The sequence below is a fragment of the Brachypodium distachyon genome, chromosome 3, assembly GCF_000005505.3.
Source record: "Brachypodium distachyon strain Bd21 chromosome 3, Brachypodium_distachyon_v3.0, whole genome shotgun sequence".
NCBI lineage: Eukaryota > Viridiplantae > Streptophyta > Magnoliopsida > Poales > Poaceae > Brachypodium > Brachypodium distachyon.
This window is the reverse complement of record NC_016133.3, coordinates 41,387,640-41,405,677: the sequence shown is the minus strand read 5'-3', so window position 1 is coordinate 41,405,677 and position 18,038 is coordinate 41,387,640. Positions and strand designations below refer to the sequence as shown.

Sequence of the window (18,038 nt, the reverse complement as noted above, 5' to 3'; positions counted from 1 at the left end):
TGTGACATCGCTAAGAGAAGGCTGACGTCACCCCATTGTACATGCCCTTATATGTCTGGTTGTTGGAGATAAACATTTCTTCTTCTTCTTTTGCATTCACTTTAACTTAAGCAATGTTGCATTTCAAATCGGAAAAACCTCTTATGTTCTGTTATCCGGAAATTGCTTGGATCCATTAAACACCGTTGTATTCTTGTTATTATTCTCACGATGTATATGAAACAAATGAAGCAATATACATCAAAGATCAAACAAGCTCTTTTTCGTTTTTTTTGTCTCCATGCAGAATTTTGACAGCAATCTGGATGCATAATCGACACCAAATGTACTCACCAATCAAGTTTTTTTTGACCGGATACTCAACAATCCCTATTAACTCAAAATACTTTTTTTATCATGCAAAATAAAAACTGGTTGGGCTTAAAACTGCTTTCTGAATTTTGGCTTATAAGCCACAAAAGCACCAAATTAGATGCTTTCGGTTTTGGCGTTTGACATATGATTTGATATTGTTAGATGATGGTATAAACAAAAAGTCAAAATCAAAAAAACTATTTAAGTGCTTTTGTGACTTATAAGTCAAAAGTTAAAAAGGTTTTAAGCCCAACCAAACAGGTCCCGTTGGTTACAACTTTCTTTTTATAGTTTTGCTGGCGCACAGGCGCCTGGTTTTTTCTTCAAAATCAGTCGATTTTTGTGCCGTTCGATCGCATCAAGATCCGTAAAATCTAGCTGGGCTTTTCTTGTTCTTTTGTCTCGACAGCTTCATTCCCGTCGCTGCTCCCGTCCCAACCACTCGCCTTGCCTCACGCCGCCGTGGCCCCTGCTGCGCCGCCACCGCGGGCTCGCCCCCGGCGTCGGCCCCTGCTACACTCGTGCGCTACCCCCATCGCTGTTGCTGCGCCGCTGCGCACTCGCCGCCGTTGTCCCTGCTGCTGTGCTGTGCCGCCGCGCTCGCCGCCGTCGCCACCCCTGCTGCGACTAGCTGCGCCGTCGCCACCCAGCCATCCCTTCTGCTCTTCCCATCCGCATCTCCGGCCTCCGCCGTTGCCGCCCCTTCTACTCCCTCACAGCCGAGTACTCGCGCAGGGGAAGCAAGGAAGGGGGGGGGGGGTGTTCTTCCCCTCTTTTCTGCTAGGAGTACTATTTGTTGGAGCTGGGTGAGGTACCTATTCAACAGCTTGTTGTAAAAATCAATCCCTGTTGTCATTTCGCTTCTTACTGAGCAAATTTGTTGGCATGATCTAGATTTTGTCTTTCTGGTTTGTTTGGCTTGGAGGAGATCTCACAGATCGGGAGGTGTGTACGGACGGATGTGCAGATGCTCTTTGTGCGCTCGTTTTGCTCCTAGGCTGCTGTTCGTGTAGGAAGGGTACGGGGATCCATATGTGTGTGATTTTGTGTGATCCCGTGCTCTCAGTTTTTGTTAGTGTGTGATTTTGGATAATGTCAGTATGTGATTTTATCCTAGGTTTGATGCACTCATGCGTGCCACTGAATTTTTGTAGTGTGATAAAATGATAACCAATGATTTTGTAACCGGATCGTGTGATCGGCACTGTAATTCTGCTAGGTTTTCCAGGTTTTGCTTTTAATCCTTTTTACAAGCAGGGGTGGAGCCAGTGATGGTGATTTCGAAGAAGGGTTCGAAGAAACTGATCGTCTTATTGATAACATTTTAACTTTTCTGGTTTGTCAGTGTCAGTTGTGTTCTCTCATCTAGATCTGTCCCATGTATATACGGAGTTAATCATCCAGTTGTGATATTGCAGTATAGGGTGTTAATCGTCCAGATATAGCAAAGAGTAAACCAAACTAATTCTAATGAAATAATTTGGAATGCCTTTTTGGTTCCTATTTTTTTGTCACTATCATCTCTGTTCTTTCATCTAGATCTGTTATTTCATCTATAGGCACTTGCACATTTTTCACAAGTAACTTGTATATATTTTTCACAAACTGTACAATGATTTTTCGTAGTAGTATATGTGTTGTCGGCATGTGTAAATTCTGCTGCTATTAGGTGTAATCTACTACAAGGATTGATTCACGCACCATGCAATTCCTAGCATTTGCACTGTGAATCACCTATAATTGCACAAATTAACCCAGGCATAAATTTTGTTAAATGCATGCACATTAAGGGCAACGTGATTTCTCGAGATGTTTGAATTTTGTGGACCAAGGTATTTGCACTACCCGGGTACTTTAATTGCAGCCTTTTTAAAATTTGTAAATCTTGGGGTTAGCAAATGCATACCTAACTAAACATTCTTATGTATACAGTGCATTAGCAGTAGCCTATTTTGTAGGTTTTGTTGGCTTCTACTCCTCAAAATCTTGAAATCTCTGCCTTTTTGGCTGTTAATTATATTTTTTTTGCACTGTGACCTCACTATAATTGCAATAGGTGCAATTTATCTAAAACACGGGTACAATTCATGTTAACCTCAAAATCTTGGGGTTGATTCTGAAACTAATTCTAGGGACTCTAGTTGACTATAAGGACTAAGGTCTATGAATCAAGAGTAATGTGCACTGTACTTGATTCATTTTTGCTTGCTTATGTGCGTTTCACTGAATCTAATCTAGGTAAATGATCCATTTTCATTTCATGGTTATTTTCTGATTCTAGGGTGTTCTTTTACCATAAGTGATTGCTGCACTGAATGTAAGTGGTTTTACCCCCTAGTTGATTTTTTGATGCTAATGTGCTCTGAATCTATGTGGTTGTTTTCTGCTTTTAGGGTGGTTCGCTAGTATAAATCACTATCATTTATGGACATAAGGTTTTGAACTTGCTGCGTATTTAAGGTGGTTGAACTTGCATGTATCTATTCCCCTATCTATTCATGAAGTTGATTAATTGGATATTTTGTTGCTCCTTAATCTTTTTTTTTCTCAAGCTTATGTGTTCAAGGTGGCACCGATGCTGGGTCTGACCAGGATGATAGCAGTGCGCATTCTGATTCTGATTGCTACCCTTGTGGCATTGAGTATGAATAAGCGGCTGCGAATGCTGGCGGCCCCCGCGACATCTGATTCTATGAGTTTATAAGGTTGAAATAATTTGTTTGTATACCTTTTGTCAATATCTCATTATAGTTTATTGAGTGCATGATGGGTATTCATCTGAACATTATTCATATTCGAGACTGACTTGATCATTGACAATATAAGTGATCTGGTATTTACATTTTTATTGCCTTGCTGTTTCATTTATCTGAAAGATTTTTAATTATGTTCTCTCAAGCTTTTGTTTTCTTGATAGTTGAAATCATGCTTTCGTTCTAGAAGGAAGCACATGGCTGTTGGTTGTCGTGTGTCAAACTCTATTTCAAAAGTTATGTTACATTAGTACATCGGAGCATGATTTTGAAAACTAAACAGGCGCTAATGACAGAAAAAAAAATAAGGCAACTAAATGAGACAGCAGAGTGGGTTCTCACCCGGGCCCAGGTGTCATACACACAAGCGTGGGGCCCCAATTCTGGTGGTATATCCGTGGACGGTCTCCGCGCATCTGCCTTTCTTCTTCAGACTCTAGCTAGGTCTGAATTCTGAAAGCAACCGGGAAGGAGCAATGGAGAAGAGACCCCGCGCCGGCGATGGCGACGGGGGCGGCGGCGAGGCCTCCGGAAGCGTTGGAGGGGGCTTGGTAGACACGCTCCCCGAGGCGCTTCTGGTCGAGGTGGTCGGCCGGGTGGGGCTGGAGGGCGCCTGCTCCGCCGCCGCATCCTGCCGCGCCCTCCGGAGCGCTGCCGGCGCCGCCTTGTCCTCTGTCACATCCCTAGACCTCTCGGTGAGCCTCTCTCTCCCCTCTCTCGCGCTCCCGGCCTCCCGCCTGACGGTCTCCGCTTAATCCTGGGGTTTGGGTCGCTGTCGCAGGAGTTTCCGCCGACGAATGCTATTCTGAACAGGATTCTCGCCGGCAATGACACGCTCCGCAGCCTCACGGTCAATTGCAGCCTCCTAGACGACTCTGCCGTCGCGGCCATCGCCAAGGGGAGCCTGCACGAGCTCTCGCTGCTCAAGTGCTCATCGTTCTCCGCGTTCCTCTTTGTAGCGATTGGTGGGAGATGCACCAACTTAAGGTATGGTTTTTAAACATCGGTTTGCCTGTCTATGCATGATAATACATTTCAGATTAGCGGTAGTTTTCTGGGTATCCTAAGGAGTATTTTGTGTTCTGTGATATGTACTCCTTTCGTTCAGAAATATAGGTGTATTTTGATTGTTAGTACACCGCTACAGGGAACTTATGCGAAGTAAAATTTATGTTATTAGATTCATATTCAATAGTCACTCACTTGTGATTTGATTTTGTATCGCAAAACCATATACTCCCTCCGATCCTAAATTGTTGTCGAAATATTACATCTATCTAGACGCTTTTTAAGAATAGATACATCCATATTTGGGAAAATTTGAGTCAAGAATTTAGGATCAGAGGGAGTACTTATTAATGGAGTAATTGTTGGTCAAAGTCTTGTCCTGATAAATCATGTCCGATTTTTTCTGACGGAGGGAGAACTTTTGAAAACTTAGACTGCAGTGATTTATGTTTTATGTTATGTACCCCCTCCGATCCATAATAAGTGTCTCAGATTTTGTACTAACTTAGTGTACAAAGTTGTACTAAGTCTGAGACACTTATTATGGATCGGAGGGAGTACTGAATACTATTGTTCCAATTAAAATAGAAAGCATTTTGAGCATTTCCTCATAAATAATAGACCACATCGTTGTCTTGCCCCAGGCCCTCTGATATGTTAGGATCGGCCTTGCATATTTGCTAAGGAAATTCGCTTAGGTGCTATGAACGTGGAGACATTTGATCTGTATATTTGTGGATGTCACAGTGACTGGTTATGTCTGTTTCTATGAAAATGATACGTTCTCATCTTGACCCAAATGTGAGAAGTCTAAGCATACTGAAACCTGTATTTATATTCAGATCAATTACGCTGGAGATGGCAATTTCGGAAGGCAGTGAAAGTTTTGCGATCTGCCGTAACTCCATAGCGCACATCTTCAAAGGATGTGATTACTTGGAGGTGAGATATCTTTGTCGGATAAGAGCATGATACCCTTCCTAATATAGAAAGATGGCCATTTCATAGCGAAATATATATTTGAATAGTTTTTATGTTGAGTGTCTTTGAGTACTAAAGCATGTAAAGTTAAGTAATATTAGTTAATTTGGTTGCTGCTGTGCCTAATCTGTGTTCTTTTTGAATCTATTAACGCAGAATGTTTCCTTGAAGTTTCCTCTGCTAGCTCCAGGCTTCATTGATTTTGATTCTTTGGTGCCTGTTATTCCTGGTACCATCAAGGTACTTTTGCTACAGTATGTGACTAATTGGCAGGCGAAGATACTCTTTCCTGTAAGCCCATCTCTGAAGACACCCTTCAGTGACAGCCTAGAATCACTCTCTTTAGTTCTTGATATAATAACAGATGAACTTATTACCTTCATCACTACGAGTCTCTCAAACTTGCTTGAGCTCTGCCTAGAAGACAACCCAGGGAGTGAAACAGATTTGCACAATGATCTTTCCAATATTGGGCTCCAGGCAATTGGCATATGCAAGAACTTGACACATTTATCTCTGACGCGTGGTAAGCAGAACTGTTCGTCCACCTTCAGAAGGGTAAATGACTTTGGGATACTGATGCTTGCTGAAGGATGCAAGAAACTCCAAACCATTAGACTTGGTGGGTTCTCTAAAGTTAGAGATGCTGGATATGCAGCCCTTCTCCACTCTTGCAAGGACCTGAAGAAATTTGAGGTCAGTACTGCCTCATGCTTGTCAGACTTGACGTGCCTCGATCTTGATGAGACAGCTACAAAGATTACAGAAGTGAGGTTGGTGTGTTGTGGTCTCGTAACCAGTGAAACAGCCATATCTCTCTCATCCTGCACCAACTTGGAGGTTCTTGATTTTTCCGGTTGCAGGAGCATTGCAGACTCTGGCCTGTCTTCCATCTGCCACCTTTCCAAGTTAACTCTACTGGACCTTGCTGGATCTGACATTACCGATGCAGGTTTATCAGCAATCGGTCATGGTAGCTGCCCAATATCTTCCTTATGTCTGAGAGGGTGCAGAAGGATCACCAACAACGGCATAGGTTCCCTGTTGTGTGGGAGTGGCACCATCAACAAAACTTTGGTCATGCTTGATATTGGGAATGTACCAAGGATATCAGGTAGAGCTGTCTCACTGATCGCCAAGCACTGCGAACAGATATACAGCCTGTGTCTCCGAAACAACCTCCTGTTCACTGATCAATGTCTCGAAATTCTGGGTTCGGTGCAGCATAAAAATCCCTTAAGAATGCTTGATCTCTCCTATTGTTCTAGGTTGTCGCGCAGCTTCCTGAGGCAGTTTGATCTGCCATTGTTTCGAGGCCTACGGTGGCTCGGTGTTGGTAAGAACGTGCTGGAACGTCGTGGCAACACTCCGACTGTTGCAGAGATCCTGGAGCGGAGGCCAGGCTTAACGATATGTGCCAATGCCTGCGAGATGGGATGCAGGAACCAGTGCCATCGTGACGTCCGTGCCCAGGCCCAGTAATATGCATTCTCAGTCCTGCCGTTCCGGCTGATGTTGTAATCTCTTGTGTTCCATTATGTAACAGCATTAAACTTGTCTTTTCTCAGTATGTGTTTGTATTATCAGCAAACATTGCGTAGGACTGCCCGATTGTTTGCTCATGTTGTATTGTAACAGTAAACTGATTTATTTGTTCTGGCAATTTTATGTATATTGCAGCTTTCTTTCGTTCTCATCTGCTGACTTTCTTTGAGAATGCAAAGCAGAGACACCAAATTTAGATTTGCAAACGTATGTGACAGTATGAGCCACGGGCCTACAAATGTAACCTATCCAGTTATCCTGTGAAAGTGATCAATCTTGTGGTCTCAGCTATACAACGGAAGCACTGCAAATAACAGGTTGTAAATGACAAATGTGATGCCAATGTGCATACGTTGCTCACTGGACACTTAATTGTCGCTGTAATTTTATTGCAAACGCTGCTCAGGTGATCATCTAGTGTCGGGGTACAGTAGAGCAGGCGATAGAGAGACTGACATGAAAGATAACATAATAGCGTAGGCAGATCACTACGTACGTACTACACCGATTCGAACACAAATTTAGGGCGAGAAATGCAGAGAGAGCCGGCCGGCCGGGGGACACTCACGCCGGAGAGCGCTTCACGTCCTTGGCCCAGAGCACGTGGCCGTAGGGCATGAGGTGGCACACGGGCGCGCCGCCGGGCTCGGTGCCGAGGAGCTGGAAGGACACGTGCTCCGGGTTCCACAGCGACGTGTCGGTGTGGCACACGGTGGCCAGCGTCACCTTGTCCCCGCCGTCGCCGTCCATGTCGACGACGTAGGCCCTGGCCGGGCCCGTGGTGTGGCACCGGTACACGGCGTACGGGTAGGGCTCGTCGTGGCAGGCCACGAAGACCGGCCCGCCCTCCACGGCCCGCACGGCCCGGACCGCGTACGTCTGGGCCGGCGCGCCGGCCCGCGGTACCCGGGACGTGAGCGGCCTGATGTCGCTGGCGCCCAGCGACGCCATGGCGCCTTCCACCAGTGCTTCCAGGGACGCCGCGCAGAACTTGGACTCGCCGGCTATGGTTGGCGCGTCGTCGTCGCAGGTGCTGAGCGTCGCCTCCATGCGGCGCGCCATGGCGGAGTCCGGGGCGACGCCGAGCGTGGCCATGGCGGCCGGGAGGGACGTGGTCGCGAAGGGGATGGAGTCGGCCACGTGGCGCGGGAGGAGGCCGAGTGGGGCCGGGGAAGCCGGCGGGAAGTGGAAGCGGAGCCTCTCGCCAACGCGCACCGCCTCCTCGTGGAAGAAGACCGTCGGCGCCTTGCCGTTGGCGCCCGTCGCGGTTGACGCCTTCTTCTTGTCGTAGGCGTACATGAAGGGCGAGGGCGCGGGCTTGGGCGGCTTAGGCTTACCGCCGCCGGCAGCGCTCGCCGTCTTGTAGGCGTACATGAACGGCGACGGCGGCGGGCCGGTGGAGGCTTGGCGTTTGCTGCTGCTCGGCGCCTGCTTCTTGTAGTCGTACCCGAACGGCGAGTCACTCCTTGCGCGGGAGGCGGCGCCATTGCCGGAGGGGCGCTTGTAGTCTTGGTAGTTGAAGGGGGGCTTGTTGGTCGCCTCCTCCTCCTCAGCTCCTCTGCTCACGAAGCCGGTCTCTGCACACGCAACACAACAATCCATGCATCAACCATGAATTCCATCCATCATATGAGATCAGCATGGAGATTATTAACCAAGGAGGAAGAGTGGAAGACGAGATGGATTGAACGACAGACCAGCAGCCGGTGCAGGGCGGAGGAGGCGGAGGATGGCGTCCGGAAGGGGCGAGTCCGGCAGAGCGGCGCGCCAGAACACCTCGGCCGTCGACGTCGCCGGCGCCGCCTGGCCCAGCTGCCATCCAGCCTGAACGTACGCTAAGCATTAATTAGCATCAGTTTGGAGTTAATCTTATGTCATCAGTGAATTATGTCATGCGAAGATGGAGAAGGAGATGTAGCCTAGTGGCTAATTGTTTGATCATTACCGCGACCACGGTGGCTGCGAGGAAGGCGAGGACGAGGAAGCGCGCCATTGGACGCGCGTTGCTTGAGGAGAGGGGCGATCGAGAGCGTTGTACGTGGGAATGTTGATACGATCATGGCCGGGTACTTATAGGCCTAGCTAGTCGGCTCGACGAGAAATGGATCCATCTTATCTGGGGGACATGGTAATAAGGTGCAGTAGGACATTGCGTACTAAGAGCAAGTCCAGCAGTCCCCTTATACCCTCCCTGATCCGATTTTTAGGAGAAAAACGGCCAAAACAGCTCTCCAGCAGTTCCCTTATCACTTTCCTAAAAAATCCGCGTCCCCTATTCTCCTCTCCTTCTCCCCTAAAAATCGGGGCGCCCGAGCCCTCCCCTATCCGCGCGAGGGAGCAACCGCTGGCTTCCTCCCGCCACCACACGGATCTGACTCCGGAAGAAGCTAGTGATGGCGACGAGCTTTGGCCGGGACAGAGCTTTGAGGCGGGGCGGCTCTGGTTGGCGGGGATTCGATTCGAGGGCAGCAGGAGATTCCTGGCAGCGGCGCGGTGCTCCTAGACTTGGCGGCTGGGTCAGAGGAGGTTGGGAAGCAGCTGTCGGCGACGGCGAGCGGCCGGCGGCATGGAGCTCCGATGCGGGGGAGCGTGGGGGCGCGGGGCACCAAGGTGAATGCGGCGGGAGCTTCGTGGAAGCGTCGCGGTTCTTCTCGAGGTGGAGGTGAGGCGCGGGCGGGCTGGCTTGCCGGGATTTGGGGAGAAGGAGCAGGGGCGGCTGACGGCTCGGTGGGGAAGAAAGGAGGAAGCAGAGACGGCTCGGTGGGGAAGAAATAGAGGGAGAGGGAGAAATCCAATGAAAAAAAAGAAAAGAAAAAGAAAATGGTAGTTACACAAAATTCTTAAAATATAGAATATGTGAGATCTTTTAGGAGAACTGCTGGAGTTGGACAATTTTTAGGGGAAAATATTTTTAGAGGAGTTCCTCATTTTGAAATATAGGGGAGATATTTTAGGAGAACTGCTGGACTTGCCCTAAGCCTACAATTTGTTATTTTAAAGTTATGAAATTTCGAATTTCTTTTGAGATTAAATCTAAAAAATGTAGCAACATCATTAAACAAACATCCACTATGCAAGGAAAACTTTAAGGCTGTGTTTTGGTTGTTGAACTGTGTTGTATTGAACTTATTGTATGATTTGTTGTGAGAAAAGACACACGAAAACAGACAAAACTTTTGTTAGCTAAATAGTAAAATAGGCAGAATTATCCTAATCTAACGCAATGCCAGACTCACCCTAAAACTTATTATACCAGTTTTGGTTCAATTGAGTGCTCTTTTAATTTGGAAAAAATGAATAAAAAACTAAATTCAATCAATTCGTGCATTGGAATAAATTTATTTTTTTACCATAAACACCAGATTCATTTACCTGCCACAAAATTTTCAAATCTAAATTCAATCAATTCGTGCATTGGAATTCCAAAGAAAAAGGCAAACTATGCTAAGGATAGTAGTTACAAAGTATGATTTTAATCAGGCACCATTTAAAGCTAATTTTGTCCGTTTGTTTCTCTACGCACTCATTGAATCTGAATCTCAAATGTTGTCACATAATAGACGAACAATTTCCCTATGCTGTCAATATATACTTTGAACGTCCATCCATCCAAATATCCCACCAAATCGCATGAACCGCACATGCAAAAGAACAAAATTGCTCTCTTCCAGTTCCCGTACCTTCGACGGTGACACGACACCAAACAGAAAAATCCCGACGCGGTAATTTTGTTCTGACATAGTAACGAAATCGCAGTGGATAGGATAGGAGAGCGCTAGCACATGCAAAAGAACATATTTAGCTAAGCTACTTTTGTTATTCCCGTACGCGCGTCGACGGTGACACGAAACAGAAAGAAATCCGGTTGTGAGGTGTGCGATATACAGTATCGATCGCGTGGAATCCGTGGCACGTACGAGAGAATAAAATCCTGGACGTGACATCCGCTGGATATGATATCCTTCGCTCTTCGTTGCAATGCCTGCGTATGAGAAATCCTCCCGGGTGCACCGGCCGGCCGGGCGTGCCCTCCTGCTTCCCACGAAATGCGCGATGCGTGTTTGCCTCACCCACTTCTGCACACTGACGTGCAGCTTGACACTCGTTGGACAATCTTCCGAAGACGAAAATTTTAACGTTTGTCCCTGGCCAAAATGCTTTGATGTGCAACAAGCCACAAAAATCTGCTAATCTTAAGAGGAACCCTTAACTATTTCCCACGGGAATTTCTATGGAAATTGGACATCCACATCAGGTTCCTATAGAAAGAAGTCGCAACTCACTGAGTAATTAAGACCCAGCAAAAAAAAAAATCCGACCGTTGCCTGCCTCTAACTAAAGCACTCGACCGTTGGACGCACGAGCCCCTTGACCACGCGCCGACAACATCACTGGATCATCACGCTTCCAACTCCCCGCTTCCACTTCTGCCTCCCGATCCCCATTCCCAATCTCACATCAGACTCCAAAGCTTCCAAACGTTTCTCCCCCGATGGCCAAGGACGGTTCCCACGTCGTGGAGATCCCGGTCACGGGCGACGGAGCCGAGCCCGCCGCCGCCAGCGCGTTCCTCGGCAAGGCGGCGGCGGCTGCGGCGCACCACCCGCTGGGCGAGATCGCGAGCAGCGGTGGCCACCTGCTTCTCCTCAAGCTCTGGCAGCGGGAGGAGTCCCGCCTCGGCCGCCGCGCCTGCGCGCTCGAGGCCCGCATGGACGCGGCCCGGCGGGACGCCTTCTACCTCTGCGCCGCCTTCCTCGCGCTCCACGGCCTCTCCCTCGCGCTCCTCTTCGCCGCCTCCTCCGTCTCCGCCGATGCCGGGGAAGGCGGCGCCTGCAGGAGGTGGTGGGCGCCGTCGTCGCTGTCGCTGGCGACCTCCCTGGCGATCGCCACCGCCGTGCAGCTCCGGGTGCGCGCGTACTGGCGCGCCGCGCGCAGGCTGCGCCGGGAGCGCGGCGACGCCCGGGCGCTCGCGCGGTGCGTGCAGGAGCTGCGGACGAAAGGCGCGGCGTTCGACCTGTCCAAGGAGCCGCAGTGGGGCGTGGGCGCCAGGGCCAACTGCTGCGCCAGCGTTGAGGGCGCCGGCGCCTGGGGCCCGCTCCGGTGGTGCTACCGGAACATCGTCACCGCCTGCCTCCTCGCCGTCGCCGCCGCCGCCCTGCCCTCCGGCAAGCTCATCCTCTGCGCCTAGAACCCCGCAGATCCCGATAAGTTCTGGGACAGTTCAGTTTAGTCGAGTTGCAGGGTTGATTCTGAAGAAATGGGAGAGGATTGGGGAACGCAAGGTGTTGTTTGCATAGGACAGATCACTGCTTGTGCTCCGATGGCTAGAGAGAGAATTCAGATTTCAGAACATTCTATTTCCCCGGCCTGAGATGTTCCAAGGGCCTTAATTTTTTTTTGGTTACAATTCATAGCTTATTTGTATAATTCATTCATAGCAGCCGCAGCTCAACATGAAATGCTCATATGGTTATTCTGACCCCATGCTTGGCATGGCAAGTCGTGGTTACTGTCTGGCTGAACTTCTCCTCCAGTACTTCAACTGTCTCTTCGATTTAGGCAGATCGAACTTCAAGTACAAATGGTTATTCTTGATTCTTGATGCCATCCTTCTGTTCTTGATTAAATCCATCTGTTCTTCATTCTTGGTGCCATTATTTTGTTCTTGATTCTTGCAGAATTGACGTGTCATTTTCTATTTAGCTAGTAAGACAACCGGATTCAATCTGCGATCCTGTTGTTTTGACAACCCCAGAATTATGATTTCAGCATGCTGTTGCAAGTTCACCTGTATTTCTGAATCTAATTTACATACCAACAAAATTATAGAGCAGCGAAATCACAACAATATTGCACCTGAATCGGAGACAAAAACTCATTTCCTATGGTTTACTAGTACTGGACTACTGGTAAACCCCACAATGATTTTCGATGCTTTCCCAATTATTTAGCCATGAACAACATATATGTTGCTCCACAGAACATACTTCGGGTAAGATGTTCAGAAGTTAGAACTCTAGCTTCTGAAAAATATGAAGGGGGGGCCCAGATGCCCTGAACCTGAAGGACTGGCAACTTGAAGAAAATAGAGCAAAGCACAGTTAAACTAATCATGTCAGCAGTTCGCATTGGGAATGTCTAGTCCTAGGATTCATATCCGATTTTGCAATAACCAAAAACCGTTATGTGCTGTGCATCATGCTTTTAGGTTTGGGGTGTGAGAGAAAAATGTTTGCTTGAATTTGTGCATCTTGTTTTCTGTTTTGAGGTTTCAGAAATTTGTTTTGCTCGAACTTGTCAAGTACTAGATGACAAGTATGAATATGATTAGCAGAGAAAGATCACAAGCCTTGTTTAAATTGCCAGTTCTTGAGATGTAGTATATCTGAAATTTGAGTACCATGAACCCTGTCAAGTAAGTATACATATGAACATATATATCATATGACGAATTTAATAAAATAAAGTAAAAGGCTCAGAGAGATAGACGGTAGGGATGCAAGCTAGATCCTGCTCATACCCGCTACCAAGTCAATCTTTAAATTCACTTGTCAAATGTTAGTAGTACTTATATTTGATTGTGGATTTGGAGATTGACTTAGAAGCAGGATCTGCTTGCATCTCTAATATACGGGCATTAATCTCCAGATCACCTCTATGAGTACCAGCGCTGCTCGGTGCTCACAGATCGACACAAGTATCATAATCATACATGCTGAAACTACAGAGTTTCCTAAGTTAGGTTTGCAATGGACCCACATGCCCTTTAGAACAAGGAGCTTAAAAGAAGAAACACAGTAAAGCCTAATTAAACACGTAACACAGAATGTGAAGAGTTTGCATTGCAAATATCCTAGTCCAACATATTTTGCAAATGACATGAAGAATCAGATTAAACTAAGAAAATTTCAAAAGTGTCTACAACCTTACAGCATCAGACTGTCACATATGCAGGACTTAATTTGTACTAGTACATAGTAGTATAGTAATATGATAAACAGACCAGTATTACTTTATCCAAATCTTGAATACTTACCACTTACAAAAAGAGGAGAAATACTGCTCACGAGCATTAACAAGATGCACTAACAAACATGTTCATCTAACCAACACAGAGTAGGACAAAATCCATACCAATTAAATATGAACACAGAAGCTCAATTTTGCACAAAATCTGGCTCAAATCATTGCACTCTTTGATTTTCCATCCAAAATCCTAAAGTGGAATGATATAAACTTAAGGGAATATACATCAAGCTATCCCACTGCAAGTGAAGATGAACAGCAATTAACCAAGGACGGTGAGAGATAATTATATCATGTTAAAGTTAGGTGAACGCGTCATCAGCATCATACAGCCTGCCTCAATCACAACAACCTTGCCTCGAATGAAATCGCTTATACCAGAGAGAGAAGGCCCCTCAAATGATCACAACATCATCACGTAGTTATTATGCGGCGAACAAACAAACATAGGAGCACTAAAACAACAGCACGATCTGAACATAATTAAAACTGGCTAATAGAACATAGTACAGTTACTGCGGCGGGACGTAGTAGTAGGCCATGGAGTCGGCGGTGGGCATGCCGGCAGCAGGGTGGGGCATGCCGGCAGCAACGGCAGCAGCCTCGGCGTCCTTGGCCTCGTCCCTCGGCACGATGTCAACAAGGAAGTCGAAGACCTCGGTGCGGGCGATTGCCGCGGCGATGTCGGACTTCTGCAGCGTGCGGCGCTTGTTCTCCTCGGCGTGCGCCCAGCCGCGGTGGGTGAGCTCGAGGATGAACATCTCGCATGCGCGGGCGAAGACGACGGGGGCCTCGGCGGCGATCATGCGCACGTCCTCGTCGGCCTTCATGATCTTCTTGATGCGGGCGAGGGGCAGGTTGTGGTTCTTGAAGTCCGTGGTGGCCTCGATCTCGCGGTACTGCTCCGCCCAGAACATCTGGAGCTGCTGCTGCTGCGCCGCGGCGGCCTGCTGCGACGCGGCGGCGGGGGGAGGAGGAGGCGGGGGGGCGTAGAGCGCCGGCGCGTGCGGGTAGCCGGCAGCGGCGGCGGAGGGCGGGTAGACGGCGGCCGGAGGGTACCCCACGGGCGCGCCCAGCACGGGGGCCGGCGGCGGAGGGGTGGTGGATTTGGGCTCCATTCGCTCGTTCGCCGCGCTAGGGTTTCGGGAGGGGGTGAGGTGTCGAGCGAGTGAGGCTCGATTGGGTTTGGTTTGCTGCTGCCGATGCGGAGGAGGAAATGGGGAACGAAGGAAGGGGGTTTGGTTCTTCGATCCGGGGGATGTGTTTGGGTGGGGGGATTTATTAGAGTTTGCTTTCTGGATTTTAATTGCGAGATTAAAACATTTTTCGGATGGTAGGGTGGCAGGTGGCAGTGGGCGACGTGTGGCGTCGAAGGCAGTTTTAAATATCTGCCGTCCACATCGCATTAACGCTGACTAAGATGACAGCGAGCGCCACCTAGGTATCTTCGGTTGTAAATACTGATAATTTAACTTATCTAGTCAGTGAATAAGATTACATTTGACTGCTGGCGCCCCTTTGTTTTCTGTGATTATCTTTGATTCTGGATTTCCTTTGTTTTCCACCTTAATTCTTCTGGCGCCCTCATTCTTTCGCTCAATGGATAGCTGATCACATTCATCCGGAGAGCTGCGACATTATTGTTGAGAATGGTGTTATCCATCTAGGTGCAGACATATTTTCAGAAGTTATTGGGCTACCAAATACTGGGTTGGATGTGAAAGTTGATCTTGAGGGTGCAAAGGAACATTTTCTGTCATTGATGGGTTTTTCCGAGCTGACTACTATCAAACAATTTGGCAAAATGCTCCTCACCAACGATCTTCCAGATGACAAATACTTCATCTGCTTTATGGTTGTGTTCCTCTCTACTTTTTTGTGTCCCAATTCAAGTACGTATCCCAGCATCATGTACTTGGGTTCCTTACTTGTCCCTAGTGATGTGAGGAATTATAATTGGGCATCATTCGGTCATAAGTGGTTTATCGAGAGTGTTATGAAATACCAAAAGGATAAGGTTAAATCAAAAGCTTTGTCTTCAATGTCAAACCTCACTTTGGGAGGCTGCACATACGTTGCGGCAGTACGTCTCTATTCCATCTTATTTTCTATGCTTTCTTTTCCTTTTTTGCAGCATTATGAGTTGCCTTTTTTCATGTGTTGATTTGAACTAAGCTCTTTTTTTTCGGGTCAAGTACCTGGATTTTGCTGATTTTGGCGAAGTCAAACTTGATAATTGCTTTCCTAGGACTTTAGTTTGGAAACATGATCTAATCAAAGAGTGCTTATGAGTATGGCCTACGGAATGTTAGTTCTGTCTCTTTTTTTACCAGTTGTTTCTGGAGTTTCATGCTTTTTTTGTTCCTAACTGAATTGCTAATAGATGGTTTCTCTTTCTTTGAAGCTTAGAGATTTATCCAGGACTTGTTATGCTTCTGTTGCCAAATCCTCTTCTGAATGCTCATATCTTCCTGATTTCAAGTCTTCATTGGAGAGCTTGTTTTGTGATTCACTTCATGATAAAGTAATGATCCAACACAAATTCCTTTTTAAGTTCATTGAGCCCTCATACATTTTTTTCTTTTTGTGTTACTGGCTGATCTATTGTTTTTTATGTGTTCCCAGGTGGTACAAGATATATGCAATCTGTTTAAAAGTTCTGAAACTTCTTTTGGTCCTGATATCATGAATGCAGCTGGGCAGTTTTGCATCGCTGTGCTTGGGTGTGTTAGAGATGCTAGTTATAAGCTTAAGAGATCTACTTCAAGCAGGAAAGAGTTGTCCCCTATTGGTAACGAAAACTTGGCTGTCTTTTCTGGGTGTGTACAAAGCTGCAATGAAAATTCTGAAGCGTTTGCTGGCGATGCTGCTGTTGATTCTCAAGCAACTGAAAAGGTTGCAGATCCTGATGACATGAATGTGGTACATGAGGTTCCAAACGAAGCATCTAATGCTGAAACTTTGCTAGTTAATTCTGACGGGGAAGAGTTAAGCAATAAAGGTACCGTGTCTTGCTTGTACCTTTTAGTGATCTTTTTAATTTTTTTTCCAGTTATTATGTCTTGAAATTCATCACTAAAAATTCCATGCACTGTTTTCCTTTTTGCTGTGACTAGGTCGTTCTTTGAAAGGATTACGTCGGGATCTCGGGAATGATGAATTTTACAATGAAAGCAGTAAATCTGGTGCCTTTTCCATGAATCTGATCATTTTAAAATTGGACTTTTATGTTTTCAGTTAGTATCAGCTGTAATTCATTCTCTTACTATTTTTTTTGTTTTTGCCTTATAAATTGCATGAACGTAGACCCTGTTGTTCAGTCTCAACCCAATTCTTCATCTGGCGTGGTTATTGCGCTTGAGGCCCTCCCCGAGAACAATCTTTGCGATACTTTAGAACACGATCACTCATTGCCGACGGCTATGCCTTCTGATCTCAATGACTGTAAAACTACAGGTATGTTGTGTATCTTTTTGGATGGTTTTTTTTGTCCAAATTCAAGTGTTTTTGTGTAAGGGTTTATGCATATGATAATTTTGTTGAAGCTACTGCCGCTCCATTCAGATTCTAGTGCTATCTCTGGCTCGGATTTTGTGCCTGCTGCTATCCAAGCGTCTGATCATTTTGAGACTTGTACACAAAATCAACCGTCTGCAACAATACATTGTGATCTTAATGACAGCGAAACCGCAGGTACTTGCTCCGATCCAACACATTCTTTTTGGTTTGTGTCAACATTTGCAAGTTCTTACAATTTCTCAAGCACTTTGGACTATAATATATATATTTTTATCCTTGTGTTTTTACTACGCTATGGCCTATGCATGATGAATATTGCAATGTTTCTTACGTCGCAGCTCCTGCTCAGACTTTGCACGCCAATGTTACCAACCTTGCAGAATTGAACCCATTGAACAATGATAATAACTCATCGGGAGCCCCTGGTGCATGTGCTCCGTCCATGACCACTGTTTGTGGGGAATATTCAAACACCATTGCAAATTCTTTCACTGGTAATACAATTGATTTTTTTCCTTTTTTGGTAGTCATAATGTTCTTATCTTTCTTACTGTATCTTATGTTTACTCTTATTCATCTCTGATGTTCTTTTTTATGTAAGCCCCTCTGATTTTTTGTTATGTTTTTCATGAACTTTTTTTTGTAGATAATAAACCTGCAATGTCCAAGTTCGCTAGGATGAAACTTGATAGGAAATTAGCTCTGCCTAAAATTACCGTTCCCAAACAAGCCCCTTTCTTCCACAATGACCCATCTCTACCTTCATTCCGGTTGTGTGAATGGCAAGATGATTTGGGTAACATTATTGACGACCCTAAGCAATGGCGCCCTCTTGAATACCAATATAAGAGA

At 46.5% G+C, this 18,038-nt stretch overlaps 4 protein-coding genes across 11 annotated transcripts; 2 read left to right on the top strand and 2 right to left on the bottom strand.

The window, feature by feature from the left end:
* The first annotated feature begins 756 nt into the window (after positions 1–756).
* On the top strand, positions 757–6,792 carry LOC100832674 (F-box protein At-B). Of its 7 annotated transcripts, none has more exons than XM_024460635.1 (5): positions 757–1,160; positions 1,249–3,802; positions 3,889–4,094; positions 4,958–5,057; positions 5,253–6,792. In XM_024460635.1, exons 2-5 carry the CDS (start codon positions 3,584–3,586, stop codon positions 6,576–6,578), a joined length of 1,851 nt encoding a protein of 616 aa, XP_024316403.1. In that variant the 5' UTR covers positions 757–1,160; positions 1,249–3,583; the 3' UTR covers positions 6,579–6,792. The 7 variants fall into 7 exon arrangements, with proteins under 7 accessions (XP_024316403.1, XP_014756930.1, XP_024316404.1 ...); XM_014901444.2 differs by having other exon boundaries at positions 757–1,165; positions 2,907–3,802; XM_024460636.1 differs by having other exon boundaries at positions 757–1,165; positions 1,292–3,802.
* A 150-nt stretch (positions 6,793–6,942) lies between these two features.
* On the bottom strand, positions 6,943–9,451 carry LOC100825111 (protein RAFTIN 1B). 2 transcript variants are annotated; one of them, XM_010236954.2, is made up of 3 exons: positions 8,587–9,451; positions 8,339–8,476; positions 6,943–8,218 (listed from the first exon to the last, which is right to left on the bottom strand). In XM_010236954.2, exons 1-3 carry the CDS (start codon positions 8,699–8,701, stop codon positions 7,206–7,208), a joined length of 1,266 nt encoding a protein of 421 aa, XP_010235256.1. In that variant the 5' UTR covers positions 8,702–9,451; the 3' UTR covers positions 6,943–7,205. The 2 variants fall into 2 exon arrangements, with proteins under 2 accessions (XP_010235256.1, XP_010235257.1); XM_010236955.2 differs by having other exon boundaries at positions 8,339–8,465; positions 8,587–9,447.
* Positions 9,452–10,962: 1,511 nt separating this feature from the next.
* On the top strand, positions 10,963–12,268 carry LOC100824811. Its single transcript, XM_010236953.3, has one exon. It carries the CDS (start codon positions 11,134–11,136, stop codon positions 11,827–11,829), a length of 696 nt encoding a protein of 231 aa, XP_010235255.1. The 5' UTR covers positions 10,963–11,133; the 3' UTR covers positions 11,830–12,268.
* A 1,661-nt stretch (positions 12,269–13,929) lies between these two features.
* LOC100832359 (nuclear transcription factor Y subunit C-6) lies at positions 13,930–14,946 on the bottom strand. Its single transcript, XM_003574652.4, has one exon. It carries the CDS (start codon positions 14,783–14,785, stop codon positions 14,180–14,182), a length of 606 nt encoding a protein of 201 aa, XP_003574700.1. The 5' UTR covers positions 14,786–14,946; the 3' UTR covers positions 13,930–14,179.
* Positions 14,947–18,038: the final 3,092 nt, after the last annotated feature.

What these genes read in the sequence shown, in the direction of transcription:
- LOC100832674 (XM_024460635.1), top strand. Translation starts at nt 3,584, where the DNA reads ATGGAGAAGAGACCCCGCGCCGGCGATGGCGACGGGGGCGGCGGCGAG. An exon ending in GGGAGATGCACCAACTTAAG is followed by an intron (nt 4,095 to 4,957) that starts GTATGGTTTTTA and finishes ATTTATATTCAG; the next exon opens with ATCAATTACGCTGGAGATGG. An exon ending in AAGGATGTGATTACTTGGAG is followed by an intron (nt 5,058 to 5,252) that starts GTGAGATATCTT and finishes CTATTAACGCAG; the next exon opens with AATGTTTCCTTGAAGTTTCC.
- LOC100825111 (XM_010236954.2), bottom strand. Translation starts at nt 8,701, where the DNA reads ATGATCGTATCAACATTCCCACGTACAACGCTCTCGATCGCCCCTCTC. An exon ending in TCGCAGCCACCGTGGTCGCG is followed by an intron (nt 8,477 to 8,586) that starts GTAATGATCAAA and finishes ATTAATGCTTAG; the next exon opens with CGTACGTTCAGGCTGGATGG. An exon ending in CCGCCCTGCACCGGCTGCTG is followed by an intron (nt 8,219 to 8,338) that starts GTCTGTCGTTCA and finishes TTGCGTGTGCAG; the next exon opens with AGACCGGCTTCGTGAGCAGA.
- LOC100824811 (XM_010236953.3), top strand. Translation starts at nt 11,134, where the DNA reads ATGGCCAAGGACGGTTCCCACGTCGTGGAGATCCCGGTCACGGGCGAC.
- LOC100832359 (XM_003574652.4), bottom strand. Translation starts at nt 14,785, where the DNA reads ATGGAGCCCAAATCCACCACCCCTCCGCCGCCGGCCCCCGTGCTGGGC.